The 21,399-nt window shown below is 35.3% G+C and overlaps 1 protein-coding gene across 1 annotated transcript; it reads right to left on the bottom strand.

Moving 5' to 3' along the window:
* Positions 1-380: 380 nt before the first annotated feature.
* On the bottom strand, positions 381-17,979 carry LOC132561903 (beta-2 adrenergic receptor-like). The gene is made up of 3 exons (XM_060226615.1): positions 17,080-17,979; positions 1,536-1,677; positions 381-400 (listed from the first exon to the last, which is right to left on the bottom strand). The coding sequence occupies exons 1-3, from the start codon at positions 17,977-17,979 to the stop codon at positions 381-383; spliced, it is 1,062 nt and encodes a 353-aa protein (XP_060082598.1).
* Positions 17,980-21,399: the final 3,420 nt, after the last annotated feature.

Genomic DNA, 21,399 nt, shown 5'->3' with positions numbered 1-21,399 from the left:
CAATATAGCTATATCCCTATTATACCCTTTTAACTGTTCTTTAGAGCTTTATTCTGGGGAGAAAGAGGATATATTTTGTCGGCCATTGTTGTGACGTCACTTAGCGTTTACGTACTGACAGAAAGCAAGGACCCAAGACACAGCTGATCTACAAGTTGTATCCTATGGCACAATATAACACACATGGACATTAAATAACATACCTGATTGTTTAAGCAAGACTTTGGCAGTTTATGTGCACTCTGAATATATGGACCCCATCTAATATATTTTGTACTTATAGTCAGATTAACTACATTTGAATATTATATTAATATCTCTTGAATACAAATGTTTCTTCCTGAAGTAAGTACGGAGTTGAACTTTCTTCTTCTCTCAGTCTATGAACTTGGTCGGATAACTGCAAAGACAAGTATTTAAAAATCAGTTACAACAAAGGGAGACAACTCGGGATGGAATAAATGGTATAATGCAAAATGCGTGTGCTGATTTTATGTTATTAGATAAAATGTGATAACGTTATACCTGTAGATCTATCAATCAATCGATATTTCAACTCGTTTTACAAACTGTCGTCAGCAAAACAATATTTATTTCAGGTTCCATATTCTGAAGTAAGAGACACAATCTGAGTGAACTACCAAACACTAACAGTAAAAGGAGCGAGGAGTGTGCATGTAATATACAGTTTGAAGTGTAGAGGATCTTATAACAAGATATCATATTGATATGAAAGTTATGAAACATGTTTAAGAAATTTCCATTGTATCGAAAATCGTCACGAGTTTCATAAATATCATGTGAAATTAAAACATATGTCTGGTTCTGTTTATTACATACATACATGTACTAACATGATTTAAATCTAGATTGGCAACACTTTCATTCTATATGTCTTTCGTTCGTTACATCAGAACGCATGATTATTACGCCATAAAGTTTGACGCCAAAGCGTAATCAGTGAGAACCTTCAGCCAGTCATAACTCGGCTTGGTCATATTCCGTGTGTGTTTAAACTAAGGATATGTGTTTTGTGTTATCACATTGATAAGATGGTAACTATATGATAAAATTAGGGTTAGGGTTAGCCTGCAATATCCTGTATTTTACGCGAAATTGTTTCTGATAACATTTTTTAAAATTACATGATTGAAGATAAAAACAAACAACATTTAATGTAATGTTACAAGAAACTGATATCAAATAATCAACAGTCTGTTTTATTTTGTTACTATTATTTTTGCGAGAAATGAAAATTAAACTCAATCGATTGCCAAGGCGGTTTAGTTGCATAAACGGCTTGCGAATATACTGCTTTCTTTTTACTCCCTGTGATTTACACTTTTGCCGTCACATTTTGCTTGCTTTCAAAATAAATTTGTGTATTTGTGTATGTGTATTTGTGTATCGGCCTATTGCATATACGGCCTCCGTTGCCTCATAAGTCGAGAAGTGATGTTAACACTGATGGTAACCATAGACTCAAAAAACCAAACAAACTAACGATGAGATGTTGCATCATATCTTTTTCTCACCTGACTGTGACAAGCTGATTGCCGCGGAGCTTCTCCTTCTACGACTGCGGAGAATATGCTGGTAACCAACTCGGAACTCTGGGAAACGCCAAGCGTATATAATTGGATTACACGCACTGTTGCTGTAGCCGAAACAAAACGCCTGAAAAAAGAACAATATAAGTAATCCTATTTGATCACCGTTTTTCATCAATTTTGAACCTCTTTAGTCTACAAGTTGGATTACTTACGTAGATTGGATCTATTACAAATTTGTACTAAAAAGGAGATAGCCACATGTGTGTCGTTAATACAACCTTTTTCATCCCATTTGCTTTATCGATGAAGGATATTAAGTTCAGTATCCAAAAGTATCTTTAGTATCATCGGTGGCTAGTTCCAATATGCTCCACTCTTATATTGGAGCTTATAAAAACAGGTCACGAAAATCAAAGGTTAGACTGGCGATATCTTATCATTAAAGAAAAAATATATTCATTATATCAATATACCACATTTGAAAAGCCCGAACATCTCCATAAGCCTCTTACCACGATATTTTCTTACAACGAAACAAACCTGGGCAATCCTTTTCCTAATTTTGAATTTTCCATTTCTAGTAAAAACATTTCTTCGTATTTACATGTCGAAGTTGATTTTATATTCAAGGGCTGGTTCCCAATATTATGATTTCCGTGATATATGTCGACTGTTGGCAAATAATCTTACTTCATCGTGATTGGAAAGATGCAAATTGATGAAAAACATAGGAAAATGTAATGTCGCATTCATTGTCATTATGGAAGTGACATTTATTTCATTAACCAATGTTTACAATGAAGCAGAAGACGCTTGCCTGTCTGGAACAGCTGGTCGTAGACTCCTTGTTTGATTTTCATGTAAAAGGTGTCATTTAGGTTTCCATGTTTCTTTGTCGTCAGTTCATCTAGCGATTTCAGTTTTGCTACATATGAACCTCGCTTTTATTGTGAGCACAGGAAAATATTTTGACTGACACTGAGTGTCCCGAAATCCACAATTTATCACGATATTATCTTATTTCAATGCTTTTAAACTTCGGTTTGTTTTCAAGTCAATATTTTGTGGTTGATATTAGCCCTATCAACCTCAAATGATCGCGCTCTTATTGTTTTTTAATTGCACATTCCATGGTATATGTTTTTAACAGAGGGAGATCAAGGGAGGGGAGGCGAAGGTGTAGGTGAATATAGATTTTGAGGAAATCATGACCATATCCGATTGAACCCTTAAAACCCATTAACGGCTGAATTAACTGATATGTACTGTTTCTTTACTTTGAATTATGTTTATATTCTAATATATAAAATGTATGATAGTTTTTAGAAGTTCATTCAGAGTGTGATATACAAAGAATTAAATGGTTGATATCTTGGGGAGAGAGATTGTGTAATTGGTGTTGGCTCGGGAGGTTTCAGTACACGGAATGTTAGACTGCCATAAACCTAATCTACCCATCACCTTGCCAACACTTTTATAAGCCGAAAACATCTACACAAACGGCCGTTGGGGTGGGATATCGTGACCTTTGCATAAGTCTTAGATTGCCAACTCTTTAGATAATTTGCTTACACAGCAGTGGACCACTATTTTACAGTACCTACCTTACCATGACAAATCAAGACGAAATCCAACACGAGCACCTTGTAATACTGATCAGGTTATCTCTACTTTAAGGCAAAGATTACAAAAATCTGTACCATACTGCGCGTAATCTGTGATTACCTAGGAAGCCCAGCTATACCTTACATTTAACGATAGTGAGACATGAACCATTACATTACAAGTTGTTTCCAATGACGAGATTCGTCCAGGAAAACGGTGACGTATGTCATAACCTTGTCATTTATCAAAGAGATGAGAGCTTAAAGTGTTTTTTCTCATCTATACAATAAAATATATTTAATGTATATGCAGGTAATGCTCCTAGGATTAGTAAAAAACTTGACATATGTTTGATAATCATTAATGTCTTCCGTTCCATATGGCCATGACGTGTGTTGACTGATGTTCCTGTTTGCGCGAGGCTTTTGTAAGAGGTATTTGTTATTTATCGATTATTAACGGTGTGATGAACGCAATAATCACAAATAAGCGTAACATCCTTTGATCAATTTTTTTCATCTTTTCATAATTTGATGTTTTCAGTACTCGTAGCTTAGAGAAAATATATTGATATGTTTTTGTCACACTTCTGTTAGAGAGTTAATCCATTCCAATGTAAATGCAAGATTTTTTTAAACAAATATAGCTGGTCTTTCACCTAGACATAAGTTTAACAAACAAAACAAAAAAAAAAAAACAAAAAAAAAAAAAAAAAAAACCAAAAAACAAAAAACAAAAAAAAAAAGGTGGAGGGGTTGAATATTCAATATCAGTAAAAGATTATTTTTGAAATGAGATTTCATATGTTTAAAAAATTGTTACTTAATGCTCCATTAAAATTACCCCTTTTTAACTTGGTATACGTGTCTGAATTAAACCAGTAAAACATCTAAGTATACAAACGGTGTATTCTTCTGGTGCAATGGGTGTGTCAAGTAACATTTTCTTATCATTTCAGCCGTCTTTAAAATCATGTAGATTATGTGGTGAGGTTTCTGTGTTATTATTTTTTAAAAATGATAACAATTAGCAATTGTGACGATAAATGAGCAAACATAATGCAATATTGCGATAATTTTTTTTCCTATCAGTTCTGTCCAAGTCAAAGCCTCTCCCAATGAATGACACATTTCACAAATAAACTCTATTACACAAAATTAGTCTTCATGATAGCAAATCGTGATAGTTGCCAAAGAACATGTATATACTTATTATATCACCTCTCTAAGCGGAACTAGGGATGGTAATCACAGAAATGTAATTGTTGGTGTGTTCCATTTAATAATTTGTAGAGTCGAATGCAATTTATACCAGCAACACCTATAATACAACAGAGAACTCAGATGTGATGATTGTCTCCGTGCTAAACAATTCTTCTGACTATTTTATCCTTCTCAGCTCCTGTCGCTCAAAAGCCCAACGTCCAACGACACGGTTGACAATTGTAGTTACCTTTATTTAAAAAATAGCAGTATTAAAATTGTGAAACAGGCTTTCAAATTTGCATTGAGCATTGAAAACCTATTAAAACTAGTAAATCAAACATGGAAATAATGCTTTAACTTTTGTTTATTCAAACTTTCGGTTTCCATACCTCCATTTTTATACCTTTAGACAGTTCTATAGAGGAAAATGTTTACTGTTTTGCCATTAATTTGCCTACAACTATTTATATTCTTTCTTATATCAAAGAATAAAAATATCAGACTATTGAACACTATCAGATCTATCTGTTGATATTTTGGTATTCACAATTCATTTGGCATGAACTCATTCACAAACAATATTATGGTGGCTAAATGCACAGTGGTACATTTAGGCCATTCATTTATATTTATCATATTGAGCGCTCAGCATGTTACTTCGCGCTCGCGACGGTCGACATGTTATATCTAGCGCTACATTTGTTATATCGAATGTTTGGGTTTACATCTTGAGCGCTCACAATTTGAATTTACTATATCATTATTTGTTAATCGAAGCTTTGTCGAAATGATACTATATATAGCATCTTTCTTCAGATGAACAACAAGGGTATCGCTTAATGTATTTGAAATGTACGCTTTCTGGTATAATGTACTTTGGATGTAAAAGTATATCTTTGTTTCAGAAAAAAAAAACGTAAGATTTAACCTTCAAAGAACAGACGGCGCCATTTTATTTAGCCTCAATCTGGTTCATCATTTTAAAACATATACAAACTTATAACAAAAAGAACTTAATTCCGGCATTGAGGTATTTCCCCTGATGCTGTAAAACAGAATATAATTAGATATCTTGCATACCCAGTATTACATAACACTGGTTTAACTGTTAGTATACAATGATAAATAATAAGTGAAACGCTGGGTATAGCACATCGAGTTCTCAAAAATCGTGTTGTGAGATCGCGACAATAAGTCGAGCGCTCGAAATAACAGGTCGAACGCTAGAAATAATAAGTCGAGTGCTCGAAATAACATGTCCAGCGCTCAATATATTAATATAAAAATAGTATTGTACATGTCCTAAATGTACCACCGTAGATTGCCGTACATTAAAAGTATCCTTTTCTTGTGATTTAGTTTATTTATCTCTATCAATACACCCTTTCTCAAACAGGCTAATAGATTCCTTTACAGCTTTAAGGTTAAGTTTAGCTGACCTGCTTGGCGTTGTAAGGACCTGTTCCTCGTTATTTATACACTGTTTCTATTAAGTTGTTTACTCGAGCATTGTACTATTTTAGGTCAGATCAGGATATGGCTAATTAAGTTTTGGTCAAATCCTGTCATCTTATCTCTTAAAACACTTATTGGTAACCCGATGATGTGATGTCCTCTATGCGATAGTTTGGTGTGTTACCTCACTAGGTACAACTGATTAGAAGGTTACCCCTCCTAGATAACCAGCCCTAAAAAGCACACAGGTCAGGGTCCGATATCTAATCAACTTTGTGAGACGAGCTGGAGTAACTGAAATATCGATATGCGTTGAACAGATAGAATGTAAATTTATATCCATTGAAATCAATTTTAATGACGCAGCATTGCAGTCGAACACGCCATTTTGCGCACGCCTAAAGCAATATTGCGAGTTTGCCTGCAATGCTGTCATTTTTATCGACTTTAAATTCGATATCAGGAATTTTCGACTGATATATTTTTATTCTCTAAAAAAAACATTTTTTTTTATTACTAGATTGTCTCTACACGATTTTGTTGGTTACCGACTCCGTAATCAATAACTGGTTATAACATTTGGACCCCACACGATTGTTGCTGTCACATATACCCCAATTCTGACAACGATGTTATCATGTATTAGTGTTAATTGTCACGAAATGTTAATTTTTGTTTGGTTTGTGTCAGAAAATACAACGGAAAGATATATAGTGTTGTTTACATTTTCAGTATTCTCATATTTTTACTCTAGACATTCAAGTGATAATATTAATCGGATATCTTAATGTATTAAACAACTTTTTTTCTTTTTTAGTAGCACGCAGGGAATGTTTAAATATGAAAAAAATACGTTTTTCATGACCGATGCCAATAATGTTATTATATTACATGTAGCTCACTATTCTTTCTATGACTAGTCAACAATGCTAGGGGCTGACAGGTTAAATTTGCCTATAGCGTATATTGTAGGACGCGATGGAAGCCGCGATAGATCGTATGTAATGATCAAGATGGGGAGGTGTCCTGACCCACTTATAATTTCAATTTTGAATAATTTAGTACGTACATGTGTATGCAGGTTTGTTGCATTTTTGGAGCTGGTGCAATCTGAATGTTACAAATGTGACAAAATTGAAATACTCCACTCATTACAAAATGTATTCTTTGAGAAAATCGGAATAGATTTAAGTAAAACGTATATTTAACGATGGTTACAACAACGATACAGCGAACGTTTAGAGAAAATTAGTGAATAGTGAATCATAAAAGTGTGGCTTCCGTCAGGTTCAGAGTCACTTATGCTTGTTGTTTAAATTCGGCTGTGTTCGAAATTGAAACCCTTCTGAGAAAAGAGTTTGGGAAAGAATATCAACATTTTTATTAGAACACAACGCATTATACGTAATGCAAATGTCTTTATTATTTATTTTTCGTTCAAGTTTTAAAACTTTTAAATATCGCTGTGGCAGAAATCGTAGAAATAAAAACTAATGATATTAATAAAAACGAAAGAGCGGTAGATTTTTAAAAATCAACCATCCTTGGTCCATTGATACTTGAGTGAATTGTTATGTTCAATTTAAAATTTGCTAATTATTGATTTCTGTCTACAGGTAATTGACTGTTATTTAATTTTCATATTTTTTCAGTTATTCATACTTTATAACTTGAGTATGAATATCTATTCATATTAATGATTAAAGATGACAGCACATCCTTGGAGTTTTAAAGGTATCTGACGTATCAGCGTTTGACACGATTTCACAACAACACTGAACATAGATGGCGGCGGTTTTGAAAATATATCAAGCACTTTATATGCACTTGGCAATAAGTTAGGGACAACCAATTTCAGTAAGAAAATTTTAATCAAAACTTATCCTTTTATGAGAGTGAACCTTGTCGTACTACTGCATGGTTCCTTTTTCTGTTTGGTGCCGTATACCACCAAACGAGATACCCAACATAACGACAACCCAGTTCAAAGTGGGATATCCATATTCTATCAAAAGTTTGCTTTGCTATCTAAAGCAGCGTTTGTGAGTGTATTACTGGTTAATCATAAACGTGCTAATAATGTATTTAAAGATGGTACGTCGAAAGCTTCTGAAGTGATGCCATAAAGACAATTAGCTTCCCGTTTTAATGTCAGCCGTTCCGGTATTTCTCAGCTTCTGAACCAAACCGTGCATGTTGACGGGCGTTCCGGGCCTAGCAGACCTCGAAATACTAGCGATAGAGACGATAGACTTCTTTGTAGACAGGCAAAACGAGCTCTTTTCACCTCTGCCAACAGTTTCAAACGACAATGAAACGTCGATGTTCACTTAAGCCGATGTAACGTCAACCTTTGAACAACTGGTAACGTCGATCTCGCCGACCAGTCAAATATCCCCTGTTAACTGGAAGGCATAAACAAGCAAGACTCGAAGAGTTCATATGTCTGATAAAGGCTACTTTTTACTTTGTCCGATAGACGACATGGCCCATGTTTGAAGACCAAGAAATACAGATTCACGCCTTAGACACAACCACATATTGTGGTTGCGGTGCGACTGTTTAAGAATGCTATTCTATAAATAGGAAGCTTCGTTCGCATGTCTTTGATGGAACTTTAATGGACGGAATTACCGTTATCAGATCCTTTGACTGTTAGTCGATCCATACGTCGATGCCCATCTATTCGCAGATCGGCAAATCCTAATGGATGACAATTTCAACTTTCAACACTAGTAAAATAAAAAAAGTCACGAAAAAACCAATATGGCAACATAATCACAATAAAAACTCCATAAAACTAGGGCAAAATATGAACAAAAGAAAGATTTACAGGAATACTCCGAAAACTAGGTGTTCCGGAAGACGACATCGACGACATCCGGGGACAGGCCCCCTGAATATCGAAATACAATATTATCTCCAACAAGAAGGGATAGAGACGCACAATGGTTCTTCAGCAATGATACAAGACAAGAACACGTGTGGGATTATTGTGGACACAATGCATTGTATCCAAAATGTCGAACGATTAGAAAATTACGGGCCGCTTTGTTTCAGGAGTGTCAGAGGTTTCCGCGTAACATGCTATTGCCTATGGTCAACGGACACAAGAATAAAACCAGAGCGTGGTGACTCGAGAAGATATTGACATTTTCATACTAATAAACTCGTTTATTAGCTAATCGCCTTGATCAAGTTTTGGTGATATGGTGTATTTTTTAATAAGAATCACTTCATGTCAGATTCCTATCTTGACATTGCGAATGTCTCATTGAGCACATCCTTTTAAGATGATACAGAACGTCCAGTTTTTTTATATTTCTTTTCCTATCTACTGTGTATAGTTTCGTCAGATGCCTATTAATCAATTCAATGTATAGATACAATGTACAAAATCAAGCCTAATCTAGGTGTGGTGGCTAACTTATGACAAATTCTAACAATAATAACTAGTAACAATTAAGCATGACAACACGTCCATGACTGTCTCAAAGAAAAAAAAAAGAAAAAATTTGCAATTCGTTAACCAACATCCAGTTATGATTTTACTACATCAACACCAAATGTTTTTGAAGAGATACTTAAGTTTCAATTTCTAGAGAGCAACTCTATTGTATCTAGAACATGTGTTTTTTTATCTGTCACCGTAGATTCGATATTCAAGGGTATGTTTTCGTGCAAGGTATCGATAAATGACAAACTAACAAAATGGTGTTTTCAGAAATAAATGGGGAAATTTTACGATCAACATAATGATTGCAGTTACAATACTAGTTGGTACCCATTCCTTTCTGAAATCGTGCATTACTAACTTGGATTGACCAATATCGGATGTTGTCGATGAACTAGAAGTTTACCTGGTCTTATTTTCTCCGTAAAAATATTTCTTCTGTTAAAAAAGGCACATGCCAACGTAATAATAATCCGAACTCCTGTTTCATTTTCTTAATTAAAATAGAGCGAAAAAAGGATAAGGAGGACCAGGTGATTCGAAAGAGCAAGCGTCTTCTGTTTCATCGACGACACAAGTCATGTATATCTTGGTCAATCCAGGTTCTTTGATGAAAGTTTTATGATATTAGGACCAAAAGGCAAAAAAGAAATAGACCATTTCTCAATGACATCATTATGCCGATTGTAAAATTTCCCTATAAATTTCATCAACCTACATCTTTTTAAACGCTGTGTTACGAGTGTGTCCGTCAGTTGAATATTAGTCTAGATTATGAGTATGTTGACCTGTTGGTATTGTCTTTGTTCCAGTGTTTCTGACAAAAATGTTCCTAAAATAGGTAGTCAGCGTTTCTGACACATCCGCCATTTGAATTATTAGTATGGAGAAGATAACGCTACGAATCTTGCATTCTATACATATCTTTTTTTTTCTCTAATGCTCAACACAACCTACATATAACCCAATCAGCTATCCATCGTTATCTATAATTTTGTGAACTTTGACCGGAGTTCTTCATGTATCTTATATTTATAAATCTCACGTGCGAATCTTAGGGCACATCTTTAACTGAGGTGGCATGTTGGAATAGAAATAACATATGTGATGCTGTATGTGATAATTTGGCAGCGATGCATTTTAATCTCAAATAGCGCACGCCCAAATAGAATTAACTTTAAAAAGAAGTCATGTTTCTGTTGGCTTTGAGAACCGTTTTTCAATTCTACGACAGAGGAAATCTTAACATTAATCTTTGTTATATTATCAAAAAAAATGAAAGATTTAAAGATTGTAAAAAGAACATGGAAGTGAAAAACACACTTTTAAAAAAAAGTGTAGATAAAAAGTAGTGTTAGAGAGGTGATTCTCTTGATAAGACTTCATGTTACATCCATATGCTTTATATTCATATCATGTGATCTATTTTGACCTGTCTAGATTTTCTTTTCCATCGTTGATTCATTACAGTTACCTGGAAAACATTTATAAAAGCCGTCACCGCATTGCACAAATATGAGGTAGCTTATTAGCTCTCTGTTAGTAATAAACAAATACGTTTAGTTAATATTTTAGCTCAATTCAGAGGCATATTTGAAACATACAACTGCACCAGGGTGCTTCCATTGTTTAGAATGTTGTTTGGTCTCTGGGGTGAAATGATGAACTCAGGTTTTATCCATAGCTATAACTCTTTGCAGAAAGTAGGCAGGATCTGCCTCTAAAAGGTTTAGATTAGCACGCGACAAAGTCCGCCTTGTGTGCTTCTGATCAACTGTCATAAGTCTTGACACCCAACGGGCTGGAAGCTTTCCCGTTGAACGATCTTCAGTGGGAATGGATGTACCCTTTCTTGTGAAATCCTAACTGTACTGGCTATATAACTTTCTGTAACTCGTCTATCGGCCATAACAATATCATGGACTTTATTAATCATGACAGAGGTCAGCCCCAAAGCTCTGCCTGCGACTCTCTTTCAGCGATTTTGTCCACTTTTCAAACATTGATTGCCTTGTTTACTTTAGAGTGATACCTCTTCGACATGAAAATATAATCTAAGAACACATAAGAACTAGTAAACATCTAATATATGAAATGTTCCTATTTTCCCCGATACACTTCATGAAGCTGATCACTTTTGACAAATCGAGACCAAATCAATTTATACATCGTATAACGTAAAGCGATCACTTACTATCATGTTCCATATTTTCATCAATAGATAATATATACTGTTGATGTTTGTTACAGGCAAATAAATATACGCCGACTAGACGTTTCAGTGGACATTGTACACAATATAGCGGACACAGAAATATTACATTATTCACCAAAGGACGAAATGAAAGGTGATAAAGTCACCAGAATGTATGACCAGAGTATGCATGTGTTTAACGTTTATATCATATCTGCAATTCAGCGGAAAGAAATACACAGATAACCTGTTTGAAATCTAGGTATATTTAGAAATGTGGTTTTGGCATCCGACAGCTGCCTATGAGGTTTATTGTAATCCGTTGATGTCTGAGAATCGAAGTTAACGATCTATTAACTACTGACGAGGGGAACACCTCGCGGAAGCTATTAGCTTTCAATAAATAAGTGAGAAACTACACATCTCTGGCGTATACATACAGTACGGCTTAATATTGCTGTACTTCGTAACAGTGTTGTCTTTTTAAGCTGAATTGTCTATATTTCAAAGACATTAAAACAATAAAAAAAACAAGTATACATTTGAGTGAACTGAAAGTAACAAAATCATATTTCGAAGTTTTTATTTATTTTTTTTAATCTTCGTGTGGCTTCAGCTGTAAACACCAAATTGATTTTTTTTTATTCAGGGTATTATATATATAAATATATTTATATTTATATATCATAATATGTTGATATTTGCTTCCACTGTTCATAATGGTGTCGGTGTCATGATACAAGCGAAATCTTTGCTAAAACCATTGTATCATTAGATTTAAATAAATGGTATTAAATGCATTGATATCAAAACTTAGTTAAAGACTAAAACAGTTCGTTAACGTTACAATATATCCGCATGCTTTCCGATTCGAGTGTATCAAACGTTAAAGAATATCGTTTGTTGAAAATAGGGATCAAAGAAGAATTGTTGGAAACACGTCATGAAAAATACACGTGTTTCTTACACGTTTTTATTAGATAACACTAACTTTTTAAAATATAACTGTTGTATTGACGTTACTGTTATGGATGCATATGTTAGTTTCGTTTGCTAGCGTCATTTTTAAAAACTATTCAGAACTTGTTTTTTGCGTGTGATAATAACAATTGGAATTAGAGTAAACTCTAATAGTCATCAACAATGAAACCACGTTCATTTTTGGTAATTATCTTTTAATACTTAAATTTGCGTCTTGTTGGTCTTATTGCGTTCATTTTAAGTGCTTTGGGGTTTGACGAAATTTGAGTCCTCGGATAGCCAGGATCATTTTAGGACAAAGACAGACATTAAGAGAAAGAGCTGAAATTACAAACGTTAATGTTAAAAAAGAAAAGAACCCCAAGTGCATTAATAAAACAACATATTATAATCACGTATTCCTCTTGACGAAAATAACAGAAATAGCAATGAGAAACGTAAGATTCTTATTTTGTTCAAGAGGCAAACTGACGTAGAAAAACAAGAATTGGCAGATGGATTGGGTGATAAAATCTGGCTATGAGAAACTTCATCACAAAAAAACATTGTTTTCCCTCCAACGAACAAATCAGATAGACTCCATATATCTTATGTAACATCAATAATAAATGCCTCGCCTGTTGTTTATCATATTAGACTTAGTGCATTGATATTTTCAGGCACATTTTATAATAGTCCCTGTGTTCAAATGTTTGTCCGTTTGTATGATCCAGAAAAGGAAGATCTCATCCTGATGAACTCTGCCCACGGATCTTATCAATTTTATCCTTAATGGCTTTGATATCATTTCGAAGCACAATAAAGTTAATTTCTGCATTTGTTTCTAGTCTGGTCATTGCGAAAGACAAACATATTTTGTCAGATCTGTAATTTGTCATTTGACTGGTATATCTCCAACGTCACCCTGCATTCGATCATCTGATATAATGCTACACTGATTGCTCTTTGCCTACAGTTAATATCCACTTTTGTGAAAAATCCTTTTTGTTCCCAATCATCACTCTAAAACTGCTTGGACCATATGTACTGATATTTGTATCTTTGCGTTAAGATAAATCTCTTGTCGTGCAAGACATACAGCACTAATGTATGAATTTGAATAATTGAATTTACAAAGAACTGCAATATTACATAAAGCAGTTCAAAACGTTACTTACCGTCAGGAACATTGTACCTACTATCAACTTTCATGAGCCAAAAGTACAAAACCTTGATGGCTTAATTGCTTTGTTAATTAAGAGATAAACATCAACTCACTTTTCACTCCAATTCACTGAGGGAATGGTAGTAGATACAATTATATCTCACAGACGAATGAAACAGTGAGCTTTTGACTTTTATCTTCTCAATATAGCAACACACTAATTGGTAAAGCAACACTAGTTACTGTGGCGTCTCTGATGTCATTAAACTATTTATTTAGAAAGGTTTCTTTTTATCACATTATCAAGGTGCGTGTTGCAAATGTAGGTCATTTTACCAACGGCAAACGGAACTTTACAAAGACATATAAGAAATCATAATTGGTAATTTAAAACGGAAATAGCTATAACGCCTTGTTCAAACTAAAGCCAAACCAGAACTGAACTTAAATGCTAAAGGGAAACGTCAGGACATCAAGGACAAAGCAAAGGGTGGAGATGGTACTTAAATGGACATTCATCAAAAAGACAAGAAGCGTTAAAGAAAAAAGAAAAATTTAGAGGACAAATACTGGAACGCCAAAGACAACAAGAAAACTCGATTTGAAACAAAAACAACAATGAAGCAGACCACACCTGCCAAATTTTCCCAAATGAGATCAAGGTTTAAAGAAATCGGAATCAAAAGGTACACCAATGGGCATCCAGCACGTCCATTTGTGATCCAAACTCAAAATCAATAAAACCAACTTTACCGACATCTTAGCAAAATCATACTTAAAAATCGAAACCGAGAGAACGAAGGAAAAGAACGGAAGGAGATATTTACATAACGGAAATATCCAGAAGGATAGACCAGGTGTTCCGAAAGGCTATCTTTTGCTTCATCGACAACACTCTCCATGCAATCCAACTGAGCAATACCACGTCCAATGTAAATATTGAAATCATCGGGCAAAATTCGTGCATCAAACATATCCGACTTAATATCGCACAAGGAATCAGCTTATTTCCCAATGCTGTTATTATAACGACCGCAAAGCTTCCGCATCATCTTTAACCTGCATAGCTCGAATCTCTGTGTTGTATGTTTATCCACAGCCGTCAAAATCTTGCACGATAATCGTGAAAATAGGAACAAGTCTTTGAATATGAAATATTCTTTTCAAGTAATCATGTGGAACTAAAAACGGTGTTTAACGTGTTGAAGAGCATAGATACCAATGGTTTGAATCGGACTTTGCAATAACTTTCTTCAATAATCATAAGGACAACCGAACACCTGATTTCTGCTGTATTTCGAACTGCAACAAGTCAGCACCATATGTTGGGTAATAAGGAATGTTGTTCTCTAGAAACGGGAAATTCACAAAAGGGAAATTGGAACCACTACAGAAATCTGAACAAAACGCATTAGCTTTACATATATTAATAATATACTGTGAATTTTATTTTAGTGAGTACGATACTTAATGCCTGAGTTCCTTTCAATTATTGTTTTTCTAATATACAGAAAATTACATGAGTTTAACTAAAAGGAGTTAATCGTAACTTGCAATGTAATCACTTGAGTGGAACTGTTTTTTGTCGTTGAGCTGTTGCCATTTTAATCCAAACCATGACACCATAATGGTCACGCAATTGATGTCATTTATGGTATAATAAATCACACTCCCAAAGGGTTAGTTGATTTAGCGGTGTTGTCGTGCAATTGTAAATATTGAACATTAACTGATAATCTAATAAAGAAAACATCCCCTCAGATGTGTAGGCATCAATCAATTTGATTCGGCCATTATTAATCAAGTGGAAATATCGTCTCCGTTATTGTTTATCCTGGAGAAAAAAAATAAATATCGTTTTCAAACAAGGAATTAGATATATGCACTAGTAAATATTGGACTAGAACTAAGATGACGTCAGAAATATGAAACATTAACAACCTTTGTACTATATTTAGAATCTGATTCTGTTACCTGAGCTGAGTGTAGTTTGTGTGGTGTTAGTTTCGACAGAATGCAAGTAGAATCGATAAAATCACTGAAATATAGATATGAAAATTACAGATGCAGAAAACTGAAAAATGGGATTTACACGTTTCACAAAAGTCACCTCTGGGACGATTGGGGGGGAGGCAGTTGCCCCCCATTGTTTTCACAAAATCCAATAATAATTGCTGGAATCAAAACTAGCGACCTCGACTCCAACTAGGTCAAAATATTTGGTTTTGCGCTATTAAATATCACAGCATCTATTTTCAGGTAAAATATTCATAAATACTTAATGAATCTTTCTTAGCAGAAATACCGAAAGCTTTCACATTTAAAATGTAACACAGAACACTGCCTGTATTACGTCGGTATGCCTTCTGACAACGAAAAACATTACATATAAATAGTATACCATAAGTCACTTCCATCTGACTGTTTAACATTCATATACTCCGTGAAAAGTATAAAAATTCTGATAGCTAACAAAGGAAAACTATGATAAAGCATTTGAACCTTTCTAATCGAGAGAAATGGAGGCAAGCGGATAAAAGAATTGATATTTCCAAACACTTGTTTTTGATGTCTGATTGAAGTCTAACACAGTAGAACAAGCTCACTGGCCAGAGGTAACACAAACAATACCTATTTCTCGAATTTCGTTTCTAATTGGCCTGTGTGTTTAGTCTACATACAACAACAACAACAACAACAACCTCGCAACCATGTTTACAGTACTTCTACGAAAATAGATCTTAAAATGTCCCCCCCCCGCCCACACACACACACCCCGCTTTATTATCAGTGATATTAAAGCTCAACGTTTGTGAAATCCAAACATTTGTGATGGTAATATTTTACAGATTATTTTCCGTTACCTAGAAACACAAAATCATCAAGATCCATAGTTTGCGATCTAAGTCACTCGATGCGACCAAATATTCATATTTACTGTTTGATTTGTGTGTTTATAATTACTATTAAATAAAAGGTCATTGTCATTAAACGGGTGGTCAAGGGTCTAATAAATATTTACAATGGACCATAAAAATAATTTTTCAAATTAGTTTCCCTCTGAGATATCTATTATATTTAACATTTTGTCTTCACCGTAAATCATTTTAAGTCTCATTTATCTGATGAAAGTAATGAAACAATAAATTTGTAAAGAAAATGTTTTTTTTTCTAGTATCAGCGACATGTAGGCGGTTGCTTACTTTGATTTTAATCGGTATTGGAGTGTTTTCCTGACAAATAACTCAGCTGAATGATCATGTATGCTATTCCACTATTTCAAAGATAATTAAAGAGACACACAAGTGAATATTAAATTTCAATCAATACAGACATAGAATACAATTGAATGAAAACAATGAAATAAACAGCACCACACAGCTGTTACAAGTGTACATCCGTCTAGAATTATAAAATGAGAAACGTTGTTTGTAACAAACAAGATCAGGAGTTGTGACGTAAACAAAGTATTTGATTTTAATACTTACCACGAGGTTGAAATGGACCGGAATGTCGTGTTTGTTAGGAATTATTTTGACGTAATTCGTATAGACGAAATATGGAGCCCAGCACAGCAGGAAACACACAAGCACGATAAAGAATGTTTTAAGTATTTCTGATTCTGGTGCACGCAATGAATTGTCCCTCAACCATGCGTCTCGTTTGATAATACCATAGATTTTAAGGTAGGTGAAAATTATAATTATTGTTGGTAGAACAATATTCAGAAATTGATTCGCCACGTGTAGTATGTAAAGTCGCCTGTCCCCAGTATTAGGGTATTCGGGACCACACTGGATCGTTTTCGGTTTGAGTTTAGCGCTCGACAGAAACTTTGTTGCCAACACTGCAAGAATCAAGCCCCATATATATGGCAGTATTATCATAAGATTCCGTACACAACGAGAAATAGGTTTGTAGTTTATAGTTTTTGCACATCGTTTGATATTTATATATTTAAATATCGCCAAATACATCAATGTATGGATAGATGTTGAAACGATGACAGATATACATGATGTCGTAAGTAAACACATGAGAGAACCGAAGCCCCAACACTCACGTAAAAAGGTATGTAAAGCCTGAGGAACCACGAACAGTCCTACCATCATATCGGCAATAGAGAGACTCATAAGAAAGTAATTTGTTCCAGTTCCTTTTTTTATTCCTAATTTGTAACGATTCACCAATATAACGACGATGACAAGTAAATTCCCTGTCACAGCTCCTATTGATATCAGCACCATCCAAGCTCCAAAAATAATTCTGGTCGTCAAACTGAAGTATCTAACTCTGTCCTCCTCCGATATGTTATAACAATCCAGATGTTCGGACACATAGGGTTCGGCGATTGGAGAATAATTAAAGGGATATTGATATTGTGACATCTTTGTCGTTACCTGTCGCAATTTTCACTTTTGGTCTTGAGTGAAGAAAAATGTAGAGTCAACTGTTCAGTACCACTAAACCGAGTACTATTTCTAAGTATTAAACACCATTTTTACACTCCTCCCTTGATGCACTGCCTCACTAGATCGCTGTTCAAGCTTCAAATAACAATGTTGCGTGCAATGTTATTACATATATATTATCTGTTAGCACTTAACGGGCTTTCTCATCAATTTTACGGGACCATAAATCCTCGTGTATTGCCCATCACTAAACGCCGACGTAGACCATGGACGAGCACCGCAGGGTACATATGAGTAGGCTCAAGAGCGGCAACCGGATCAACACATGGAGAATCGGCGATGGCATGATAACAGGAAGGCTGTAGCTTTTGAAACAAGATTGGAAAACACGTGTTCTTAACTATGGATGCATAGTGGGCGTGATAACGGAACGTTTTCGCGTAGTACTTACCGTGACTTAGGTCGGCGATGTTCAGTCAACCTTATCAAATGAATGACATGGTACCTGATAGTCAATGATGCATGTACGGCATACTGCGAAAACAGATTCCCGTGAGTCTTAATTTTCGCTGACTTCGTGGACACACTTTAAAACACGAATTCGTATGTCCTAGAAAGGATATTCAGTTAAAAACTGACACGAATTTTATTCTTTGTGGGTTTCCTGTATACTACTGAAACTGCTGAATCAAGCACACGTGAAATACAACCCACAAAAAATCCCGTTTTCCAGTATTCGAAAACGTCAAGACAAATTGCATTTCCTTATTTTTATTTTCATCGGTTTTGATATGAACGAAGCAATTACCCCCCCCCCCCCTCCCCACCCATTTTTAAAAGTTTGACATAAATTGTTATATTCAAATTATCTGCACGTAATTTATAGATGAATGAAACATGAAATCTGAAAAAAAATCAAATTGTCATTATTTTTCAGCTGTAACAATGTATTTGTAACCGTCAATGATTTTTTTTATGAATGATGACACGTTTCAGAATAAAACGAATGCATGCGTGCGTGTAAAATAAATAGAATTTTGTAATCAAAATCTGTGTATGAGAGTGGTGGTGGAGGTGGTGTGTGTGTGTGTGTGTGTGTGTGTGTTTGTGTGTGTGTGTGTGTGTGTGTGTGTGTGTGTGTGTGTGTGTGTGTGTGTGTGTGTTGGTGTGTGTGTGTGTGTGTGTGGTGATGGTGTGTGTAATATTTAATCAAATAATAAGACGTCCGCCATTATTGATTTTCTACTTTAGAACGGTAGTACGAATGATGAGTCTTAGATGACGCAAACAGTTTTATTGTACAGCTAAATTTATTATTTGTCATATAGTATATTTATTTTACTAAACTTGTTTAAAAACTAATATTTATTTCTTTATCTTTTGAACAATCATTAATTTGTTAAAAAAAAATCCAATAAATACAATAAGATATGTTGTGATGTGTGATTACGCTCCAGTTGAACTAATTTCACCTGAGGAACTAATATCGTAAGTGACATCAAGCCGTCTCTAACGTTAGATTATCCCTCCATCGACATCAGTGTTGCGTTTGATGGCGTTTGCCTACAGTCCGTATAAATTATTCCCCACGGAATCTCCCTGTGATCAAAGGATTAAGTACTTGTGGTGTAGGTGGATTCAATCAAACATCCCAATGATCCGTTGCAGGTTCAGAGGGTTTTCTGGACCTTCGGAATAGCCAAATATTTGCAGTTTTCTCTATAGAGATAATGTTCATTGCATGTTAATTTTCCATTTGGAATTCCCCGGACATTTTTGGGACCGCCATATCATTCAGTCTCTGGATCACGATTGATGATATCAGAGAGCAGACGACATTCTCGATAGTGTTCTACAACGCCACTGACGACAACGCCAGCAGTTTTAATTTCAAGACAATGTTCTGACCAATACCGATATTTATAGTGTGTAAAATACCTCGTTGTCATGTCCAAGGTGCAGTTATTGAATATGGAAATCCTATCATCTTCAATTGAGAATGGCTATACGCGGGGACAAACAGCGTCGGAAATAAATTAGTTACACACACGTCGAAATTCTACAATTTCATTGTCTATGTGTTTATGAAATAATCCTCTCTCAGTACTGTCATCGGCAAATTTTCATTTTCATCGGTCGACTCCTTATTTCAAAGACATCGAGCGTCACTGACGAGTTCTAGAAGGACGAAACAGCTGTATGATGTAGCATCACTGACGAGTCCTAGAAGAACGAAACAACTGTATGATGTAGTATCACCGACGAGTCCTAGAAGAACGAAACAACTGTATGATGTAGCATCACTGACGAGTCTTTAAAGAACGAAACAACTGTATGATGTAGCATCCCTGACGAGTCCTAGAAGGACGAAACAGCTGTATGATGCAGCATCCCTGACGAGTCCTAGAAGGACGAAACAACTGTATGAAGTAGCATCACTGACGAGTCCTAGAAGGACGAAACAACTGTATGATGTAGCATCACTGACGAGTCCTAGAAGGACGAAACAGCTGTATGATGTAGCATCATGACGAGTCCTAGAAGGACGATACAGCTGTATGATGTAACATCACTGACGAGACCTAGAAGGACGAAACATCGTCATACAGCTGTATGATGTAGCATCCCTGACGAGTCATAGAAAGACGAAAAATCTGTATGATGTAACATCACTCAAGTCCTAGAAGGACGAAACAGCTGTATGATGTAGCATCACTGACGAGTCCTAGAAGGACGAAACAACTGTATGATGTAGCATCACTGACGAGTCCTAGAAGGACGAAACAACTGTATGATGTAGCATCACTGACGAGTCTTAGAAGGACGAAACAGCTGTATGATGCAGCATCCCTGACGAGTCCTAGAAGGACGAAACAACTGTATGATGTAGCATCACTGACGAGTCCTAGAAGGACGAAACAGCTGTATGATGTAGCATCACTGACGAGTCCTAGAAGGACGAAACAGCTGTTTGATGTGGTATCACTGACGAGTCCTAGAAGGACGACACTGTCCAGACTCGGTATTAGCTGTTGCGGGGACGTGAATCAGGAAACAAGAAAGTTCTTCCCCATAAAACCCCCATACAGATCACCACGGATCGTTACTACCTTGTCACGTTTTAAGCGGGGTATTCTAGACAAAAGTCAACCGTTTTCTGTTTTCTGTTTCTGCTAAAATGTTATCAAAAATGAATTTGTCGTTAAGATCAAAATTTAGAAAAGTTTCGTTTCCCTTCTGGAATCTTAGATGCTCATAAACCAGTTATATTTAACTTGCTAAGAAAATATGTCCTCGCTTTCGCATAAGTTTGGAAGAATGAAGCACTTAAAGTTATTCTGATTCCATTCGGTGATAGGTTTCGGAAGAGAAACTAACTTTACATTCTGGAAATGA

This window comes from Ylistrum balloti, unplaced genomic scaffold (assembly GCF_031769215.1).
Source record: "Ylistrum balloti isolate Yb309-2 unplaced genomic scaffold, AGI_CSIRO_Ybal_v1 Utg371306, whole genome shotgun sequence".
In the NCBI taxonomy this organism is placed as follows: domain Eukaryota; kingdom Metazoa; phylum Mollusca; class Bivalvia; order Pectinida; family Pectinidae; genus Ylistrum; species Ylistrum balloti.
This window is presented reverse-complemented; position numbering and strand designations above follow the sequence as displayed.